Consider the following 22,871-nt stretch of genomic DNA (forward strand, 5'->3'; position numbering starts at 1 on the left):
ATTCAATATGTGAGCCAGGTGGTTCATTCCTGACCATGGGGTTTTTAAATAAAACAAAAACTATGGGTATACTGTATGTGTGCATATGCAGATATACAAGTGCATATAAGGATCTTTGTTTTCTCTGTCCTCTATCAGCAGCGATCCATTACTGGGCTGCTAAATATGCAGACCCATGACTAATGCTAGAAACCAGTGATACCCCGGTAGTGAAATGAAAAGAAATGTCACAAATATCATGTTATACATGATATATGGTGAAACCCTGAGGTCACAATCTCTCTCTCTCTCTCTCTCTCTCTCTCTCCCTCCCACCCAAGACTAACAATACGTCTTGATCATGTTCCAGATTCACACGTTTCACAGTCCGTTGCACATTACTGTAGCAGTGGACTGCAGGGGCATCTGGCAGATAAGGAGGCGAAAACCTGAATATTTGGCAACTTTTTCCTTTGCAAAAAACCCCCTCTGCCTGCCCAACTTAACATGCACGAGTGTGTGATGATGCACTTCATGTCTTAGTTAAATATATATGTTTCATATGAAAGAGCTGCAATTATCGTGCATCATGTCCTCACCGACTGTTGTTAAATGTTAAAGTTAATGGCTTAGGCCTGCAATTCTACAGCAGGTAGACATTCCAGATGTGTAGTAAAACACCAGCCAACAACACACCGTTTGTCCTTTATTGTCAGGGCGTGTTAATACCAGTCAGATAGAGCTTGTTGGTTTTAAAATAGCTGTGATTTCATCTTTGAACAAACTGAAAGCTAAAAATCTCAGACGCTATTGAGTTTGATGAGTTCACTCATCACTCACTGTGTCTCCTGTGGAGCGGGACAACAAGGGAGGGAAGGTGTCTTGTCCCAGCAGCCTTCTGCTGGAACTGAACCACAGCAGTATTTACAGGAAAGGCCTCCCCCCCCCCCCCCCCCCCCCCCCCCCAGCCACACGTGACGTGGCTCACTGGGTCTTTTCATGTTCTCTGTAATAATGAATAATGCATTGCAGAGCGCTGTTTTCCCACAGTGCACCTTTTCTACTTTGACAGGAACTCGACTCAGTACAATATACTGGGTCCAGTCTGCAGCTTTTCCAAATCCAGCACACTGAAATCAAACTCAAACACTTGCATAAAATGCAAACAAAACCCTATGGAAATCATTATCTGATACGACATGACATTTTCCCTTCGCCTCAAATAAAACTAAAGAAGGTATGGATCTGCACAAATTTGGTCTGTTGTTTGACTTTTAAGACTTGCTTTTCCGTGGAATGCAAATATATTTTTCCATGTATGCAAAAAAAGACTAATAGACGAATGCAAATTATTTAAAGTTGGGATTTTGCTTATTTCACCAGACCTTTCCAGAAGCATGTTAAGGAGATCAATTGTACAGGCCTTAAAAAACAATAACTCAATGCATTTTTACAGGAGTAGGCCTACTTGCTGCCATAAGGAGGTAGGGAATAAAACCATATAACTGGATAAACTCGAATTGGTGGACTAATTCATATTTTAATTTTACAGTTATATCATTGTAGGCGGAGCTATAATTCCTTTCAGCAACCATCAAGCAGTTTCCCTAAAAAAACGTTCCACGTGACTTTCTCAAGCACTTTTTTTAATCGCCTCGCGCTAATGACGCGCCGCAGGCGAAGGAGTTTGGTGCAAGTCGGGACACAATTCGACGAAACCCGCTCCTCCCGCGAAGAAACAACGCAGCAGCCCTGAAATCCCTCCTCCTCCTCCCCCTTCCTTCCTCCCCTCCACAGTGTGCGCTGGAGTTTTCCTCCCTCTACTGATCCACGCTCACGCGTGCTCCCAGTCCCTCATCGGAGCGCGTGCATGGCATGTCATGACACGGCGCAGCGCACGATCGCAGTGGTCGCATCTAACGCCACCGAGAACCGTCTTTCTGCAGCGGTTTGAGTCGGGTTACGTGAAATATGCGATGCTCGCGCGAGCGTCCGGTCTTCTTTCTGCTGCACTTTGTTTTCACGTGGGCAGCCGGCCACGGAGGAGTCTTCTCCCTCTCTACGGAACAAGGTCAGTGCGGTGCGCCTTTAACGGGGAGCTGCGCGGTCTGCGCATGCGTGAATTAAAAGTTAACCGTGCATGCTAATATATGCATCTGATGAAAGTGTACGAGGCTGTGCAAAACCTTCAAGGAGCCTTCTGTTGGGTTTCACTCCGCAGGTCGGCTGTCCCAGTCAGATGTGTCCATCGTCCACCCGGTGAAAACCACCGCTGATGGCGAGTTTGTCTCCCATTCCGTGGCTCACCACTTTGAGGGGGGGCGAACCAGGCGTGACCTGCGACCCCTCGATTCAGACGCACAGGTCTACTACAAGGTTGACCACGGGGGCCACTCGTTGATGTTCAACCTGACCGCCAACGTTGGGTTGCTTTCGAACAACTATGTTCTGGAGAGGAGAAACGGAGCCGCCAGCCGAACCGAGCATCGCCGGTCCGCAGGGAGCACCTGTCACCTCCTCGGCACGGTGGAGGCCCCCGGTGCGCGAGGAACCGCTGCCATCAGCACCTGCGAGGGCCTGGTAAGGAATCGCATCGTCTGATGTGCATAGCATGAATAATTTTGCATCTCAGTCATCCTCTCGTCATGCGGAAAACAGCGGAAAAGAGGAAGCTGGTATGCGGTGCGTGAGGCAGTCACTGGCTGCCAAGCGAACCCTTCCATCTGACAGTGTGACAAAAGACTTCCTGACACCGAGCCGTAGAGCAGCCGAAGGCTACCGCGGCAAAAGGAGACAGCGGCATGGCAGAAAGAAATGCATGCATGAATGGAGAAATGCATGTTACCAATTGCACAGAATATTTCTGTGCAGTTTTGAACCTGTATTACTCAGTCCTGGAGGATTCGGAGTTTGTATAACTAGGAATGCCTCTCCTTGCAGGGTCTTGCCTCTTGCTTCTCTGTTATGTTTTGTGTGGGTTGCGCTGCACTCTTCCTGTCAAGGATGAATTTTCTAATTCATCCCGAAAAGTCCAATGTGTCCCGTCCTCCGGCCTACCGCGGGAACCGCAAAGATATGTTTTGCAGATTTTTTTTCAGTTCTGCGGAAAATGGTTTACAACAGCTAAAACCACAAAGAGAGACCACTAAACGGCGCAGCTCAGCCAGGCAGATGTGGGAGGAAAAGCCCTCCCAGTTGCTGCGGAGGCCATTCCCTCTCGGGAGTCAGATAGAGATGGACCGCTTCGAAATACAGAGACATGGTAGCCCTTTGTTTCAGTAGAGGGGAGCGACTGGAACCTGCATTGCTTATAATCAAAACAACTACAGTAGCAGGATGAAAGCCACACGGTGTTCAGTTCCCACCACTTCATTAGCGTTAAACTTCCACTTCTGGTTAGTAGAAATGAGGTCAGACCTGCTTGAACAAATCGAGCTGGGCTGCAGGAAGGAATATTCACGTTGCAGATCACTTTGACATTTTTACAGAGCCCTTTAGTCTTTGCTCTACATGTGAAACCGTGAGGACGGCAGTATTTGGAAGGATGTTGCTGTCAGCTTCCCTTTTTTTCCCTCCCGTTTCCCTGGGATAGACCTTTCGCATCAAGCCAAGTCAAGGCTCTCCCAGTGGAGTCTTTGGTAATCCCCGAGGCACAAAGAAAGATCATGCAAGTTCAGACCCATTATGTCTGCATTTTTCATCGCACTGTATAAGGAGGAAAAACTTGGGTCTCCTGACCTCAAATAAGCCTACAGGCAGAACTATCTTTTTTTAAGTGAAAACAAACTGAAGGCCTTTTGAGTGCAGGGAAATCTGTGATTATCAACAAGTGATTATGTAAGAATATTTGTTTGCATTGATGACATTGCAATAATGAGGACCGTCCGCCCCCAACTCCCCTTGCAGTGGAACAACAGGGACTTTTACTCTAGATCCAATTGGCAAGCGCTACAAAAATCCACAGAAGCAGGAAACTGAGGTAAAGCAGTTCCACATGGCCGATGTATTTAGAACACAGACCTGTGTCATGCTAACCTCCCCTGGCTCTGGCACCTCGCACCCAAACACGTTTCCTCTAGGTCAGAGGAAGTGGAGGGGGTAGGGGGGCAGCAGAGGGAGGAGAGGTGACAAAAATAAATTCAAAGTGCACGAAATAGATCCCCTATTTTTGCTCAAATGCAAGTCTTAGTTGGTGTCCTTACAAAGGATGTGTACTCAGTGATTTGGGGAGCACAGCTAACGTCCTAACCCCTCTGTGCAGAGAAGCCGAGCCGCGCTGCCTTTGGCACGCAGATCATACAGCTGAAGCAGAGCAACGGAGTGTTTGGATGGGCTTCTCTGTAGAATTCCTTCCTGGTCAGTCTGCTCCCCACCACCTCTTTCTCTCTGCCTCGCCTCACTTGGAAGTTCAACATATAGGCGACCGCTTGAGACAGAGTAACTTCCCTTAGACCACTAATACCAAATTGTATTGCCGTTAAATCATGACGATCCTGGCAAAGAAAACCATGCAGATGAGACCCGGAGCGATGGTGGAATCCAGATGAACATTTTTCTGCACAGGGCCGGTGGGAAGCTTTCCCAGCAGACTCATCGCTCTTCATGCTTCAAGTATGAGTCCACGGCAACTCAGGGACCCCTGGCTGAAGGCCAGGAGTCAGCAGAACTCATTTAATCAGATGGTAGACATATATATTAGGAGGACTTTTTTATGGTTACTGTTGCTGTTCTGGGGAGTTGTGGATGCAATATTAAGCCGCGTTGTAATACTTGAGACCGATCTGAAGACCACTAAATGAACGTCTCTCCCTGATCTCGTCATCAGCTTGGACATGCTCTGAAACCAATAAGTCTCTATCTTGTATCGATACAGTCTGGTCTTGGTCGAGAAACCCCTCAAAGTCTTGGTCTGGTCTTGTCACGCTCTGGTCTCTGGTTAGGGACTTGGTCGCAGCCCTTCTCTTCTGGTTTAGGCTGTATTGACAATGCAATGTGACCTCAAAAACAGTGAAAGCATGGAGGCATGAAAAAAGGAGAGGACGGCACATGTGTTTTCAGACTGTCATAATAAAATGTATACATTAAAAACATTAAGGGTTAAAGATGGAGAAAAACACACACTCATCTAAGCAATTTTGACAAAAAAATGTATTTAAAATCACCTCATTTTATGAGGAAAGAGCCTAAACAACTTTCAAATCAGAGAATAAAGATCATTAAATAGATATCCTCAATTGTAAATCACATTTTTAAGGTCATGGTCAAGAAAAGTACTGTCGCGTTCATATTTACACAATTTAAAGTCCTCACAGACTCTTAACCTCTTGGCAGGCGACGTCAGTAAGTCCCTGAGGGTTCAGGGTTCAGGGGGGAGATTGGGATTGGGCCATAGTCTTTCCAAAGGGAGTGCACCTTCTGAACTCCCTGAATAGAGAAACCTTATACCGAGCCAGAGCTCTGCAGCCTGCTGAATGAATGCAGCTGAAACACAAGAAACGCGTCAGGATGACCCAGAAAGCAGAGCGAGCAGTAAAAAGCGGGGCGACCCCAGGGAAACTCAACTGTGAGACTGGATTCTTCCTCTCCGACTCCACAAACCCGGATACATTACATTTTTGCACGGAATAAGCGTTTTGCAAATCATTTTTTATCATCTGTTTGACCATCAAAATGAGAATGCATCTCTCTCTCTCTCATTCATTCTGTCTTTTGCTAGTTTGTTTTCAGGGGAAAGGGAGGGAACAGTTGGGGCTTGTTTTATCTCACACACACACACACACACACGCACTCTCACACACACACACACACTCACACACACACACACACACACAAGTAACTAAATGATGAGAACTTGAGATATGAGCTGGGCTTGAAAAGATTGTTTTTTGTGTATTCGTTTGCACCTATGTGTTTGTGCGTCTGTGTGTGAGAGCGAACTACCCTAAGTACTTGTGTGTTCTGCCGGTTGGCAAGTGAACAGTGTGCACCAGTAAGAACACGCGCAGCATACTTAGGAAAGCCTCTTTGTGTTGCTGCTGCAGAGGCAGATGGAGAATGCGCCTCAGGGAAGGAAAAAACACAACATATATTCAGATGTGTTGACAAATCATGGATTCAGGAATGACCTTTTCTCAGCAAAGTCCCTCTTCTCACCTTTTGTAGTATGCAAAGCAGTATACACAACATAAGGCTACTTAAAGCTGCATTTGGTCTGATTCTGGGATTAAATGATTTTGAATTGTTAACAAAACAATCTTTAGCTTTGACTGATGTCTCATGTCCATAATAATAATAACCAAGGAAGCATATTTGCCCTTTCTTATTTTTCAGTGCACAGGACGGGATTGTTTTTAATTATTATGTAATTCCTACTCTATGCATGTTCATTTCTATTTTCCCTAGAGAGGCTTCTTCTCGCTGCCAGAGGGACACTTCTTTATCGAACCTGTCCAGAGATCCCCTGATGATCCTGCGGGGACTCCCGAGCCCCATATTGTCTATTCAAGAGTCCCAACGGGACGTCAAAGAAACAAACGCAGCGCTGAGCCCCAAGAGACGCACAGCTCCTGCGGAGTTCAAGGTGTGAATCTGAATGTGGAACAGCAGGTCTCCGCTTGTGTAAAACGAAAATGATGGCAAGAGTTCTTAAATTGTCTCCGCGCTAGATGCTTCAAGTGACGCTGTTCAGGTGGAGAAGGAGAGGGAGGAGTGGGAGAGAGAGCAGCAGAGGGGGGAGGACCGGGCTCACCCCCGCAAGTGGCGCTCAGTCAGCAGAGAGCGCTGGGTGGAGACTATGGTGGTGGCCGACGCCAAGCTCATAGAATACCACGGCAGCGATAACGTGGAGTCCTACATCTTCACCATCATGAACATGGTGAGGAGTTAGAATAAAATTTCCATCCATCTACACTGCTTATTCTTGGACTATGATATTTAGCAGTTTATCCCTTCTTGTGTTGTTTTTCAATACGTTCATTGGGGAAGGATCTTGGTGTCTACAGGTGGCTGGGATCTTTCATGATGCCAGTATTGGGAACGCCATCCACGTCATGCTGGTTCGCCTCATTCTACTGCAGGGAGAAGAGGTAACCCTTTCTCCAAGAAGTTGGAGTCCGGATTTCTTTCTTTGACAATGCCTATGTCAAGGATCGAGCAGCACAAGCACATGCACATCAGTGAAGCATTCCCCTAGGGGCAGGTTAGGATGTTAGGACACCAAAATGCATCCGTTGAGGCAAGCAAAATTAAATTTTATATTTTCAGGATATTGCAGGGATCATTTGTAACTAATACTTTTAGATATGTAAAGCTTTGCAGTGGACAGAGACAACATGGTTCCTGATGTTCTGAAAAGATTTCCATCAGGAGATCTAAGCGGATCTGAGCTGAAAGGACAACTGACAGCAACAGAGAGGGGAACATTTTTAAAGTTTTGACGTTGGCAACAATGTGATTGGTTTAATGAAGCTGCAGAAAACGGTTGGTTAAAACAGACTGAACTTCCACTCAGGCTTCATTTAGATGAACTACTCTCTTCACCTTCAAATAAAATGTCATGAACTACTGGATAGATAACTCTTTTGACTGTCGTTCAACCTCCGTGCACTGTGAGTCACCGACCCCATTGCACATTATTTACTTGCCTCCCACTAACGGCTAACCGATGCTGAAGATGAGCAGCAGATATGAGAACAGGGTCTGGGAGGAGATCAGGTCGCGGCCCCACCCATACAAACACACATGGGGAGAGAACGGGAGGCAGCGCCAGGCAGTGACACACCTTCTACATTCCCCTTGAAAGACTAAAAACTAACTAATCTCGCGACGCTCTCAAATGACAGATTATTAAAAATGAATGAATAAAAATAGAAGTAATGCTGTAAAGATGTGAAGAATGTAATTTTTTATTCTGCTGTCCGTTACAGAAAGGGTTAAAGATCGTTCACCACGCGGACACGACGTTGACCAGCTTCTGCGCTTGGCAGAAGAACCTAAACCCCCAGAGCGACACGCACCCGGCTCACCACGACGTTGCCGTGTTGGTCACGAGGCAAGCGACATGTGGCACGTGGTCTTGGCTCAGCTTCATCTGTCGATAAATGACACTTGGAATATTTTCATACCCTGGTGCTCGGCCGCCCTCTCGTGGTGGAAATGTACGACCGGTGTACGAGCCTGTGCTTTCCTCCCCCAGGAAAGACATCTGTGCTGGGATGAACCAGCCCTGTGAGACTCTCGGTCTGTCCCATCTGTCTGGGATGTGTCAACCGCACCGCAGCTGCAACATCAACGAGGACACCGGACTGCCGGTGGCCTTCACCATCGCCCATGAAATGGGCCACAGGTCTGTCAATGTGCGTACCGGTGATAACAATTGTTTTAGTTAATCTCCCGGCATCAGTGTCCCATAAGCAAATATGAGAATTGTTTGGTAAAGAGTAACAAGCGAGGGCCGTCTGACATGAGTCCCTTCGTGTGTGGAAAGTATTCTGACTAATGGGCGTGTTGCTTGATGTTGGTGCGCAGCTTGGGAATCCATCACGACGGTCATGGGAATGACTGCGAGCCGCAGGGGCGCCATCCGTTCATCATGTCCAGACAGCTGATGTACGACAGCTCGCCGCTCACCTGGTCCACGTGCTCTAAAGAATACATCACACGCTTCCTTGAGTAAGGCTTCGTCTCACACTTTCCTCTGAAGCCACGAGTTGTTATATGTATTCTGACAGAATTCACTCGGGTTTCAGTTAGAGGTCGTAGTTCACTCCATTCCACCAAACTGTGAAATCAGCATGTTTTGCTCACAGGTTAACAAGACATTTTTTAGTGTTGTCCTTTAACCTTATTTAATTTAATACTGGCCGAGGAGACTGCTGTATGGCATGAAAGCAAATGGTAAGCATATTCCCTGACGTGTCATGTCAATATAAAATAATTTAAAAACATTTTACCGTTCAAAGCAAACCATTACCTCGAGCCTTGTGCCCCTTTTTCTCCTCTTCATCTGCTGTTCTAAAGGTCACTCATTCAATATCGCACCTTCGTTTCTCTGTGCCAGCCGCGGCTGGGGTTTCTGTCTGGATGATCGCCCCTCCAAGAGGGACCTCACCACCCCTCTGGCTCGCCTCGGCGTACGCTACACCACGGAGCACCAGTGCCAGCTCCAGTACGGCCCCAACGCCACTTTCTGCCATGAAGTTGACGTGAGTACCGTGCACATCGGTGCAATCCCCCGAATAGAAATAGTCGATGATTTCTCATCGCTCGTGGACATGCGTCTTTTCTCTCTCAGAACATGTGCCAGATTCTTTGGTGTTCAGTGAACGGCACCTGCCGCTCCAAACTGGACTCTCCCATAGACGGCACCCGCTGCGGACCGGAGAAGGTGGGTGGTGCCAATGTTACTATGTGTGACTGTCAGTTAAATATATCCATATTACTAGTGCGTGTCATTTTCTTTTCTCGCTACAGTGGTGTATCTCGGGAGAATGCGTGATCGTGGGTAAACTCCCAGAGACGGTGAATGGGGGCTGGGGCCAGTGGAGCACCTGGTCTCACTGCTCCAGGACCTGTGGAACCGGGGTTCAGTCAGCAGAGCGGGAATGTAGCAACCCAAAGTAAGAGCGCTGACTCTAGATCTAACTCGTTTCTATCACTGGCATGCTCAACACAAACAGGTGACATCCATGGAACTGACGCTGTGTTACCCGCAGACCAGAGTTCGGAGGCAAATACTGCACAGGGGAGAGGAAGCGCTACCGGACCTGCAACACCAAACGCTGCCAGAAGAATACGCCGACTTTCCGAGAGATGCTGTGCAGCGAGTTTGACACCGTGCCGTACCACAACGAGCTGTACCAGTGGATTCCTGTGAATAACCCATGTGAGTGATCAAAGCCTTCGGCATGTGATTGTGTGTGTCACCCAGCAAGGGGCGACATTTATTCTAGAAAGCACTTTTGTGATGTGCTCGGCCTGCTGTACCTCAGCAGCGCCACGTGACAGGTCGGCGCAATAATGTCTGCACACATTCTGTGCTTTTTGTCATTTAGCCCAAATGAACATGAACATTACGAAACAATAAACTTTTTTAAGTTTTTGTGAAAATGGCATTGATAAAGCGCGCTGACACCAGTTTGCCCTCTGATATTTGTTGAGATTTGTGAAACCCCGGTTTCTCCTCGACCTTCAGCGAACCCCTGCGAGCTGCACTGTCGGCCAGTCATGGAGTTATTTTCGGAGAGGATGCTGGACGCTGTGACGGACGGGACGCCGTGCTTCATGAACAACATGTCCAGAAATATCTGCGTCAACGGAGTGTGCAAGGTAGTGTAGCTGGGTTAGAGATGGGGGGGGTTGGATATGCGGCGAGCCGCGGCGTAATGATCACAAGGAGGCGTTGCTGGCTGTATGTCCTATGCGTCTGCTTGCGTGTTGTGTCCGTAGGCGGTGGGCTGTGACAACGGCATCGACTCAAACGCCGTGGAGGACCGCTGCGGCGTCTGCCTGGGAGACGGCAAGAGCTGCGAGACGGTTTATAAGACGTTTGACGGCGGGGAGAGCTTCGGTGAGTTCTAAGGCAAAAGTAGTACTTGAGCAGCTGCAGACGCGTTGAATCAGTGAGAGAAAATAATTGAGCAAATCCTAAAAACTCAAAACAGACAACTTGTTAATGAGGAGAGGCTTTGCAGAGTGTGAGGCTTTTTAAATTACACAAGGCGAGTCATTTCAGGACAGTTCATTAGGATTACGCAATTGTCTTCCACATCGTGCAGCTGTTTGTCTTGCTGTACTTGGCTGATGTGTGTGAGTGCACATGTGCGCGCTCTCCCCCAGACTGACAAGTACGACCTTACTGTGCGTGGGAACACTACAACTTCAGTACACAATATGCACACGGCAAATACGGATTAATAGAGAATAATAAAACAGCAACATGTTTCCTCCTCTTCCTGTCGTCTTTCATCTTCTCCTTCTCTCTGTCTGCGTGCATTTGCCCCACACAGCAACCTCTCCAGATAACCGGCCCAGATGTGTAGGACTTCAAATGGAAACCCCCACTGCACAAACACAGAAACACACACACACCTTCCCACAAACATCGTTAAACTCCAGAGACCGACTCATAGTTGCTTTCGTCCTTCCCCCATCCACACACAATAAAAAACAGAGACAGGGCAGTGCCCCCCACGCTGAATATGCACACGTATATACACACACACACACACACACACATGCCACCCACCCCCACACACGAGCCCACCCTCCATTAAAGATCAGAGGGGAAACTGTCTGGTAGTCTGCATGTAGGAGCAGCAGCCATGGTGGGCCATCCATTACCTCGCCGTGACTCTGACTCCCGACTCCACTCTCCCAGGGTACGTGGACGTGGGTGTGATACCCGAGGGGGCGCGGGACATCCTGGTGAAGGAAGTGGAGGAGGCGGGTAACTTCCTGGCGCTGAGAAACGTGACATCGGAGCAGTACTTCCTCAACGGCAACTTCATCATCCAGTGGAATGGGGAGTACAAGGCCGGGGGCACGACCTTCTACTACGAGCGCAGCGGGAACATGGAGAACCTCACCGCTCCGGGACCCACCAAACGGCCCGTCATGCTGCAGGTAGGCCATGTTTCCTTGTGGTCGAAGGGAGTGCAGGGTGTTTTTTGAGACGCTTTTCCTGTTCTGTTGAACAATATGCGCAATCAAACTGAAGAGTTAAACATTCAAGGATGGAACGATTCTCTGTATAACAATTCATGTGGCCGGCCAGTTGTTGTTTCAGGAGAAGAACCCGGGTATCAAGTACGAGTACACCATCAAGAAGACCAGGGAGACAGGAAATGATCTCATAGAACCCCTTTACAGGTGGAGACACGGGGCGTGGACAGACTGCAGCACCACCTGCGGCTTAGGTCAGTGTTGCGTTTGACGAGCAGAAAATGTCCTCGGTCTTGATATTTGTGGTATTTGGAGGACTTCAAGGACATTTTTTTGCACTGAATTATCTGCTTTCTTGTCTGCTTTCCTGGCCGTTTCAGGTGGGCAACAGCAGCCCGTGCGGTGTTTCGAGGTGGACGTGGGGGTAGTGGACGAGTCTCTGTGTGACCCGGCCCGGCGTCCAGAAGACCGACACAGAAAATGCAAGAATATGGATTGTCCTGCGAGGTGCTTGCCCTTAAACGCTCTTCAACTCTTCCTTTTTTTTCTAATACTGACCTGAAAACTTATAGTGCGTACTGTGGTTCATCTCTTACAATATTTCTTCAACGATTGCCCGTATAATATTGGAGATACACACGGCTATCTAACTGTAGATACCTGTAAATATTACGGCTAAGGGGTTATTAGTTGATTTTATTTTAGATCTTTTTCAGTTAGTCAATAGTGAATGATTGACTATTGGGTGTAGGGTTTTATGTATTGACACAACTTAGGGTTTAGTAGAACATCCGGTTTCCCTTCAAACAAGGTATTTCAAATGAATTAGTATTAGATTTTTTTTTTAATGACTTTTCGGACCTGTTAAAATCTGTTAAGCTGTTACAGAATCCAATCCCTTCTACCAGCAGTCTCTCCCCCTCTCTGCCCAGGTGGTGGGTGGGTGGCTGGCAGCAGTGTACTGTCACCTGTGGACCACAAGGGGTTCGTCAACGGACGGTGCTGTGTGTCCGAACGGTCTCGGCGGAGGAAAGGGTGCTTCACCCGGTCGAGTGCAAGCATCTCCCTGAACCCAAACCCGTGGTGCCGTGCAATAGGGATGTGCCCTGTGGAAAGGACTGGGCTGTCAGTGATTGGGAGGAGGTACGTTTTCCTTCATTGTTTACTCTTCTGTATTATATATATTTTTTCGCTTCTCTGTAGGCTTTCTGACTTTGGCCTTACAGAGCGCCTTCTCTGTCGTCTTCCTCCCTCGCAGTGCCCCATCACATGTGGCGGTGGCGTCCGCTCACGCACGGTCACATGTGCGTTGGCCCCCGGGAAGACCTGCGACGTCTTATCCAAGCCTCGGTCCAGATCGCTGTGCGCCCTGCAGAGCTGCCCCAACTCGAGTCTTCGTAGACGACCAGGGCCGGCTCCCAAATACCGACGCATCTACCCACCAAAAAGCCATCCCACCCCGAATCCCGGAGCTCCTTGGGCTCCCACCACAAGCGTCGTGGCAACAGATGCTGCCACAGCTGACTCCCCCAACGCTCCTTTCACAGTCCGGAAAGAAAACCAAGAAACTACAATTGCTTTCACCACGACCACCATGTCCCTTTCAACCCCTACAAACCCGCATAACGTAGACGCGGATTTTGAGCTCAATGTTGTTAGGATTAATGAGGATGAGAGAGTTGTTCCGTCTAAAGTCAACTCCGCTGGAAACGACAGAAAAGCGACTGATGTGAAAAAGGTAGACGAGAGAGAGGAGGGAGAGGATGGAAGTACGCCGAATGTGGTGATGTATACTCTTGGGTACGATTATGTTGTTGAGGAGAGGACAACAGAGGAGCAGGGTATTATTGATCTAGACATACCAAGACACCAGACACATACCAAATATACCTCCCTCAAAAAGCCGACACCACAAATAGCCATCACGCCCATTTTGCAAACAAATCCACCTACCATGCAAACAACCAAAGCACCCACTGCCGCCTACCCCACACCAGACACCAGTACTCAAACATGGGCAGGGTCCACTCACCGCTATCCCTCTTCCAATCCCCATACAACCCTTCGCATCAATCCAAACAGCCTTCGGAAACTAAGGGTTCCCCTCACCACTGCCATGTACCGCTCTGTTCCGCCAGCAGCTAGCATCCGCCCAACACAAGCTCCTCCTTCCACAAGAGCGTGGACCTTGTTCCCCAATGTGGCGTCATCCCGGTCCACTGTGACGATCGTTAAACTGAAGAAGCCTGCGGTGACACCCAATAAAAACAACCCTTCCCCTCGTGCCAAAAAGCCTTCTTCCAAAGGCAGTCACTCGAAAGGTCAAAACCAGCAAGCCGAAAGTCCCATGAGCAGCTCCATCAGTGACCAACGTAACCTGAGGGCCAGAGAGCCAATCAGCATGGATGTATTCTGGTTCGTAGGAAACTGGAGCGAGGTTCGTAAAGACATTTTATGACCATGTTATTCTGTTCCATGGAGAACCATTACAATCGCTTGTGGTCCATTGACGTGAAATAAACGCATGCCTTTTTCAGGACAAAGCATAACTTTGAAAGATCTTGCCTTGCTATTAAATGAAAGCAGATCAGGCAGCAACTCCCAATTTGTAAGAAGTGAAGTTAATGCAGAAGTGCCTTAAACTTGCATTCTTTATAATGTCCATTAGGAGGCGACTCCTCTGGTTCCAAAAATAAGTCTGATGGTATAGAGGTCTACGAGAAGATAACTCTTCTCTTTTCTACTTCTCGCTTGATTTATTCCCTCAGCAAACATGGTAAAATGGGTTTATGGTCTTAAGATTCTAGTTTCAAGTCTGCTTCATTTCAGCGTGATGTTCATTTAGTAAATGATGGTCCATTTATATTCAAATAGATCATAATGTGAAGTGCTTTACCATAGGGCTACTTTGTGGTTGACAGGTCACTACGACAGTGTTTCTAGTCCGGGAGGGGTCTGTCTTTTGTGTAACAACCATAACCCTTTCAATGGAAATAGTAGCTTTCTAGTTGCCTGAAAATATATTTTTCCGTAAGGTCACAGCTCTACCCTCTCGTTTAATTAAAAACAAGATGGCAACAACCAAAATGCCCAGCTTGGGGCTTCAAAACCAAAGTCAACTAACCAATGAGTGACATCATGGTGACAAAGTCCGCTTCTCATACACAGTTTTTTCTTCAGTTGTTTGCAGGGATTTAAAATCCCTCCTCATGTGTTTCAATAGCTTTCTGTTACTGAGATATTGGGCGTCAATTATAATAAGGGAAACCTATTGAACTGATTTGACAATTTTCTTCATTTAAGTTGGCTATTTAGCAGCAAAAACAAAAAAAAATAGTTTTAAGATGCTGTCGCTGCCTTTAGCGCTATAAAAACTGCACTTCAATAGTAAAAAGGCAATCAGCTGTTATCTGGCTAAAGCATGTAAAAAAAAAAGTTTGTCTTTTCTATCATTTCATAACAGCTTTACGGTATTATTGCCTTGCATCTCACTAAATCAGCTTCCACATAAACCCAATAACAAACCTCCCTTTCCTCACCAGTGTTCAACGACATGTGGCATTGGAGCGATATGGAGGACAGTAGTGTGCAGCTCCCAGAAGGACGAGGACTGTGCGAGCGTCAAGGGACCCGAGCCGGCACGTACGTGTCACTTGCAGCCCTGTGCCATCTGGCACAGTGGCAGCTGGAGCAAGGTAAGTAACGTCATGGTTCCTCAAGTCACCAAATACAGCAGTTACAACCTTGATCCCGACCCTTATTGTCCGCTCATTTTTAAAACCGTAAAATGGGTCCGATAGTTCAGTTCTCACTAGCTGTATTTCTGAGCTGTTTGACTCCTCCACAGTGTCCAGATTCCTGTGTGGTGGTGGCCAGGAGATATCGTGAAGTTCAGTGCGTTGATTCCCAGAGTAAACGGCCCCTCAGACCATTCCACTGCCAGGCCGTGTCCAGCAAACCTGTCAGCACCTTGACTTGCCCCCACAAGCCCTGTATGATCTGGAGTACATCACCCTGGGGACCAGTAAGAACACTGTCCATGTCAAATCTCAATAGGTTTATTTTCTTTTCAATTTCAAGCTGTAAAGATATATACATGTGTATGTAAATATTTAGCATTTAGCACTTTTGGGGCTGTTTTTACCATTCCTGGCTTAAAACTGTCTGCCAGCAATATATGTTTCATTTGGGGGAACTGACTCAGTGATAACACATCAGCTTTACATGTGCATGATTATTGTTCTGTTGTTGAAGTTATTTGGATGAATTTCATCTCATTTTCTAGTAACTATTTCCACCTTGTACATCAGATATTGCTGCTCTGTGAAAAAAGACGTAGCCTCTACTACATAACATTGAGGATTTGGGATATTTAGAATGTATCCACATCCACAGATTCCCATAGTTTGCAGATGCAGGAAGAATGGATTTCTGTTCCAATTTGATAGCTCCGTTGAACCCCTGTGTTTGTACTCAGTGCTCTGGCAGCTGTGGGGAAGGTGTCAGGGAGAAGATGGTTTACTGCCCCGAGCCCCTTCGTTGCGATGCCACGCAGAGGCCCAACAGCACAGAGGCGTGCAAACTAAAGCCCTGCACTCACTGGACGGCTGAGGACTGGGAGGAGGTCAGTCACACGGCAGCCAGAGTACCTTGAGGCATTGAGGGCATTTCAAAATGTTATTCGCAATGACAATAAACCAGGCTGGCACCAGCGGACTTAAGGGAACACTGCGTGTTTGCGTGTGAATTTGCAGTGCTCTGTGAGTTGTGGTGGGGGTCAGCAGCATCGTGGAGTCAACTGCGTGAGTGAGCAGGATTTGGCCGTGATGCCAAACAGCCTCTGTGAGACGATTTCCAAACCAGACACACTCAGGAAGTGCAATATGCAGGAATGCAAGACCAACACAGGTTTGTATGCAAGGCTCAATGTGTCCCATCTGTTTGTCTGTCTGGCCTTGTATTCTCACTGTAAACACAGTGATGAGATTTCTGCCTTTTGTTAATGTGACGTACCTCTTGATAACAATCACACTAGATATCATCTTCAATGCAGTGTCTGATCCCATGTGACCTTTTCCTCGTCATGCAGGTCCAGTTTGCAAGAAAAACACCATCTCGGCTCGCTTCTGTGACAAGCTGAAGCTGCTGGGCCGCTGCTCTCTCAGGTCGGTCCAAAGGCAGTGTTGTGTCACCTGTGGGTCGTAGACGGGCTTCCACACACACATATATTCTGCTATGGACACATCCCCACCACAGGAATACGAACTGGAGCCTCTTGCTGACCACCATTCACAAACACTAAGATTATATATATATATATATATATAAACATGTTTTTTTAAGTACTTTGTAATATTTTCCCTTGAAGATGTTGCGAAGTACCATAAAAAGATGACATATATCAAACAGATATTGCACCGATGTGCAGTAGACATTCAGAGTGTTACAGCTGTAAGCGCTTAATGTTTATTGAGGTGAGAGAGTTACATCTATATATAATAACAGGCAAGTTTAAAGGTGTTTTTAAGTACAAAATGTTATAAAATGAATGTAATTTAGCTGGTGCCAAATACAATAAATCAGTAGAAACATAATGAACACAAACTGAAATAATTGCTAATGATAAAATTATCCTGAAAGCACAATTCAAGTGACTAAAGAACACGAGGTACAGTGTGCAGCTTCTCTATTCAGTAACAAACCTAAAGTACACATAAGTGAGTGAAAAAACAAATAAAGTATGTTGAGACTTCTATTAAATTGTTAATGACAATCAGTTTTTTTACTCAAGAATTTAGCTTTCTCTGATTTATTTGTGTTGTTTTTTAAGCTCAGAGCTGGCATTGTGTCTTTACATTGTGTGGGTACAGGTTACTGATATAGTTACTTTTGTCATGATTGAAATATATGTAATTCAAAGTGGCAGCAGGAGCTGCAGAGCTTTGTGGTCAAACCTGTGATGCTCCTCGTCTGGCGGGAGATTGACCAATGAGAAAGAGGTGTTGCAGGTCATCCCTCTCGGGTCCTTTTTTAAAAAGATGTCTGCTATGTTTGTATGATGTTGTACAGGCGTTGCCATACTAGTCGTTGTACTCCACCGCTCCACCAAAAAAATCAACCTTGAAAAAAAATAGATTAGTTTGTGAATGAACTGTTTTGTAAGTGATACATGAAATAAACACATCTTGATCTTCTATCTTTAATGTATTGGCATGACGTGCTTAGGTAAGTCTGGGTTATTTCCTTGCATCCCAGCATTCTTTTAAATGCAGTAAATCTGTAAACACAGTAAAAACCCCTCTTTGCATGGCGCCTCTAGGACCTTTTATGTCAGAGAGGTCATTCTCGACTAAGAGCGCCTCACGCTGCTGGATGTGTAACACCAGAACCGGCAGCACCGGTCTCCGTTTCAGGGATCGGGTTCGGCCGGCCCGGTCGGTTTGCTTAGTGCTGGATAACTTGACACGGACGGACGCTGCCCTCGCTCCATCTGCTCCGCCTTTCGTTCCAGCCATAGACCAAGGGTTAGTAATGGAAGGAGTAACACGACACTGTCAAGTGGAGCATGATGTCCTTAAAACCAGCTGTGTGTGTGCGTGTGTGTGTGTGTGTGTGTTGGTTTTTATGAGAGCAAACAAATACAAATCCTTCCTAGCAATTTTTACAGCGATTGAAGATTTCAACTTTTCCCAAATATCAGAAAAGTTGCGTTTGATCGAACGGCCTTCATTATTGCAAACTGAAAGAGAGTCCGATTTGTCATTTACTATTTGGACTCTGGACACCAGATGGATGTGGTGCGGTTTGAGCTTTGTGAATATGGAGAAAGTGTTCCGCAAATACTGAACTTTTAGACATATCTATCATTTTTTATGTCAGAGGTAAATTTGGATGCAAATATAAATTTGTGGAAATATATATCTTTTCTAGTTAAATCAGATTATTACAATGCATAATAATTGCTCTGCTGGAGTTATGTGGCTTATTCTTAAAAAGCATTCCACATAGTTACAATCACTACCTCACTGTGTTGTTCTACATCTCAATGTCAATATATATAATATATATATATATATAATATATATATATATATATCACAATGAAATACAGTTTGTGAAATGGATAAAATAAGCATACAGGAAAGGCGGCTTTTTGCTGATGCAGAAAATGAAAATCTGACAATACATGATAGTTCAGGGCCCTTTGGGATTCAGATCATTATAAGCACATCTTTGCCTGGGTAAGATATTGTGGACTAATTTCTACCTGCGCACAGAATGTACTCACTCTCCCTCTGTGCGTTGTGCTTTCGCATTTTGTTGGCAAAGCCAGACGTGTCACACAAGCATTTTAGTGCATAAAGTAATACATAGGTAATACATAACAGGACAGAGATCCTTCAACTAAATTTATGTGAAACTATAAGCAATAATTCCATAAAGTGGTCCTGCTAATTGATTTCTAACTGCCCACCTAATAAACCCAGTGATATTAAAAGGCAGCTGCTAAGATATAAACAGTCTGCCACAATCCCTGGTGGTTGATTAATATATATTTTCTGATTCTTAAACAGTCATTATAGTAGAAAGTTGAATAAAACCCTCTGCTGAAACTGACACTGACGATGATGTAAGTGGCCGTCCAGGAGGGGGAAGGTAACATGATCTATTGATGCAATGCAGGAAACGGCAACCTCATCTTGTAGGTTAACAGACACCCGCCAACACACAAGCCAGGAACGTATTAAATATTTACATTTGATGACCAACAGAAAAAAAAGAGGCCTCTGGTAAGAGCCGAGCGTGTGTTTGTACCATGAGGTAACACGTTTTCCTGTGATCACTGATGAGCTTTGAAGTCCCATTAAAGGAAAATGTTACTTTAATCTGTTAGTTTGCCCCTGAGAGAGGGGCTCTGGGAAGGAGACGGCGGGCAGCATTCGGCGCACCAACCGGCTGTTGGTTTGGTGGGAGAAGTCCGATCTGGTGGCTCTCATCTGGACCCCATCAGGTTTGAATGTCCCCGGGCGGTCCGACTGGCTTCCCTGTACCAAGCCTGTTCCTTTATTAAAGCCTCGATCTCCTCTGACCCAGCATACACAGAGCGGCCCCCGGGGGACGCAGACAGACACACACATGGTTCCCATAGGTCAGTGTGGTTGTTTGTGAGTTGTGCGTTTAACTCCCTCGTAGGCCACATATGGATTTGAGTTTAAGTAACTCAAAGTGAGGTGCTTTTCTCTGTAAAACATCTGCTTAATGATAGTGCAGCAAAAGCGAGAGGCCAATGTACTTAAAATGAGGCCAGGCAAAATCAGAGACACATGGCATGAATGAGGTAAATTTCCAAGGTTCAACTTGTTAATGCAATACAGTACGTTGGGCAGACCGAGCACAGATCGCACTGTGCTCGGTGCTGGATCCACCTGCTGCCTTGAGGATCAGGATTAAGCAATCGCTAATAAATGTACGATTTCAGGGTTGCTTTTTTTAATGTTTAGAACAAAGCGTTCTCCCAATACATGCACATGTTGGGGACACTGCCGCCACTCAGCCACTGCTACTATGGGGGATGTCCTTACGATCCGCCTTTACGAGTAATTAGTTGGTACTATAAACGTATTGGGTCCAGCAGGCCCTTATCAAGAAAGAAAAGAAAATCATGACACACGCGAAGTGATATGTTTTATGTCAAAGGGCTTTAGCAGTTCAAAAAGAACAGACAGCAAGGTTTTTATGAGCAACAATGCCATCATGTTTTTTTACAGGAAGGGAAAGAAATGCTAGCAATAAAACCTCTAACTTCGTCAATTGGTCCTCTAACAACCAAATGATATATCCTCTTAAGTAAAAACAGAGCCTCACTCTGACCTTACCAGTGACTCTCAATCACAATCAACTTACACCCAACGCGTTCCTGCACTTCAATGCGACTGACATGCGTTTAAGCACTGAGCAATAACAATGTGAATACAAAGAAAAGCAGCAGCTGATATTTCACTACTCACATGGGGAAAAAAACAATTACTTTTTTGAAGCTCTCTTACATTACTTGCTGAAAAGAATAAAATGATTCCTTCCATGTGTTTCGCCTCGATTCGTCTTCATTTTTTGGCAATTGACACTGTGTGAAATCAAATCTCCGATGCTGCGTATAAATTTCCGGTACTTGATTTTTCATTGCCGTTATTTTGATTACGTTATTGTGAGCAGCGTAACAACCTGGCTTGAGCCACAGCCTGTAGGGAGGGATCAGGAGCACATTTGCCTCTTCTATTGCCTATTGTTTTGAACTTTGAAATGCAATACAGAGATGGATCTATAAAGACACGCTGCATGCTAAAGCTGTAGAGCAGGGAGGGAGTTGAGACCACATCCAGACCCCTGCAAATCTCACTTATATTGCATTTAGGAGAAAAAAACACGGGAACGGTTACGTCTATGAAGAATTTGCTCCTTGGCTTCTACAGAAATCCTGCAAATCTTGCCAGTCTGTCAGCATCATTGCAGGCCTACATTCCTCTGGGGCATCTACAACCACTTGCCTGAACCCCCTGATCTCAGAATCTTCCATTAATGCAACATCATCTCATCTGCAATCCCGATGCAGTTAGTCGAGCCGTGTTACAGTATTTCAACTCTCACGCTGCTTATGGGAAACGCAGCACCACAGGATGCGATTGTCCAGTGAGCAAAATGCACCATAAGGATCCCAATTGCAAATTGCCCTCCATACCAAGGTATTTATTCTAGTAATTACCCCAACATTTTTTATTTCTAAATAATAGTAATAAGAATTTTAAGAATTATTTTTTCTAATTATTTCATGCTTATTATCATTGTAATAGTGCCTATTATCTTTATGTGCCCATTTATAGATGTTCCCACCTAAATCATTTTAACTAAGGAAATTGATTAAAGTATATGACCTCAGTGGGAGTTTAAGAAGAGGAATAGAAAAGTTAAAATGAGTTAAAATAGACAATTTTTGCTACTAATGTATACAAATGATCAATTTTTACAAAATATGTAGAGCAATTGCAGAGAAGGTTATTGTAGAACATTTATAGAAACACATATTATACATTAACCACAATACGTTTAACAAGAAGCGACACACCTTAAAGAAATGTGCATTTTAAATTAGATTAATAAAATACTATTTAGGTTATTTGAAGTAAAACCAATAAATCTTTCACAAAACAACTTACTCCACTATTATTACTGCAACAATAATCCGTATGAGTGATGCCTGCTCTGCTTCCTCTGCACTGATTCCAGGTTATCACAGCGGGAAGAGACACCACAAAGGAAGCAGTGATAAGATAAGCTTTGTTTGTATCCCCAGATAAAGCCATGCCAAAACCAGAGTGACGACCAGACCGCTGCTCTAGCCGTAGATGGTTGACAGACATTACAGCAGGCACTAAAAACAACCCAGACTTGGGGGAAGGAGAGCGAGGAACAGCCCAGGCCCCGACAGTAAAGACCCGAGGATCAGGGGGAGTAGATAAGAGCTCCAGCACAAGATTTTTTGTTTCACAAAAAAAAGATATGTTGCTTTCAAACTCAAGTGTTGTTGATTCAAGAGGGAAAATCAACTGCTGCTTCAGTGATGTCACCGATCATCCAGCGGCTGGCAGAAAAGAGACTCAGGCACCTGAGTCCCCTGAGGGACGATGTCTTTGCCAAGTCAAACAGGAGATACCAGATAACGCTTCACGATGAAGTACTTTGAGGGGAGAAGGTGGCGGCGAAGAACCCGGCTTTCACACTGCAAACAGTAACTTAATATGATTTTCATCTGAAGGGACGGAGGACGATCACCACTTGTTAGGATTACTTCTAAATCTTAATGTTTCCGATTTGTCATCCAAGACCTGGCACGTGTGAGTACTGGCTGACACAACCAGAAGGCGGCATGTTTTCCTTGAAGGATCAATGCAGCGGTTTTAGGCTGCAGGGACTGATTCGACACTGCCAGACGGGCTCTTCCTGCTCTGCTGTATCTATTCAGATAGACCCTGCTGTCACCTCTCACCCATAAGTTAAGATCTGCTTGTACGGCACGCACACACATGCAGAGTAGTACTTGCTCCCATATGTGAGAGAGAGGGGGGGGGGGTCGAGTAAAGGAGGGAGGGATCAAATAACTACACAACCCTGCACAACACCACGCACCAGTCATTTCTCTGTGGTCGGCCTTCAGGTGAGGAGATCGCACCGGGAGTC

The 22,871-nt window shown here is 45.8% G+C and overlaps 1 protein-coding gene across 1 annotated transcript; it reads left to right on the forward strand.

The window, feature by feature from the left end:
• The first annotated feature begins 1,631 nt into the window (after positions 1-1,631).
• On the forward strand, positions 1,632-17,840 carry LOC120830567 (A disintegrin and metalloproteinase with thrombospondin motifs 12). The gene is made up of 24 exons (XM_040195297.2): positions 1,632-2,050; positions 2,201-2,559; positions 6,382-6,559; positions 6,645-6,853; positions 6,981-7,064; positions 7,905-8,029; positions 8,174-8,323; positions 8,506-8,649; positions 9,038-9,182; positions 9,272-9,364; positions 9,451-9,596; positions 9,693-9,862; positions 10,172-10,305; positions 10,426-10,546; positions 11,357-11,601; positions 11,753-11,894; positions 12,021-12,147; positions 12,573-12,783; positions 12,899-14,077; positions 15,183-15,335; positions 15,488-15,664; positions 16,118-16,264; positions 16,395-16,548; positions 16,730-17,840. Exons 1-24 carry the CDS (start codon positions 1,951-1,953, stop codon positions 16,843-16,845), a joined length of 4,809 nt encoding a protein of 1,602 aa, XP_040051231.2. The 5' UTR covers positions 1,632-1,950; the 3' UTR covers positions 16,846-17,840.
• The last annotated feature ends 5,031 nt before the right edge of the window (positions 17,841-22,871 follow it).

The sequence above is a fragment of the Gasterosteus aculeatus genome, chromosome 13 (genome assembly GCF_964276395.1).
Source record: "Gasterosteus aculeatus chromosome 13, fGasAcu3.hap1.1, whole genome shotgun sequence".
Lineage (NCBI taxonomy): Eukaryota > Metazoa > Chordata > Actinopteri > Perciformes > Gasterosteidae > Gasterosteus > Gasterosteus aculeatus.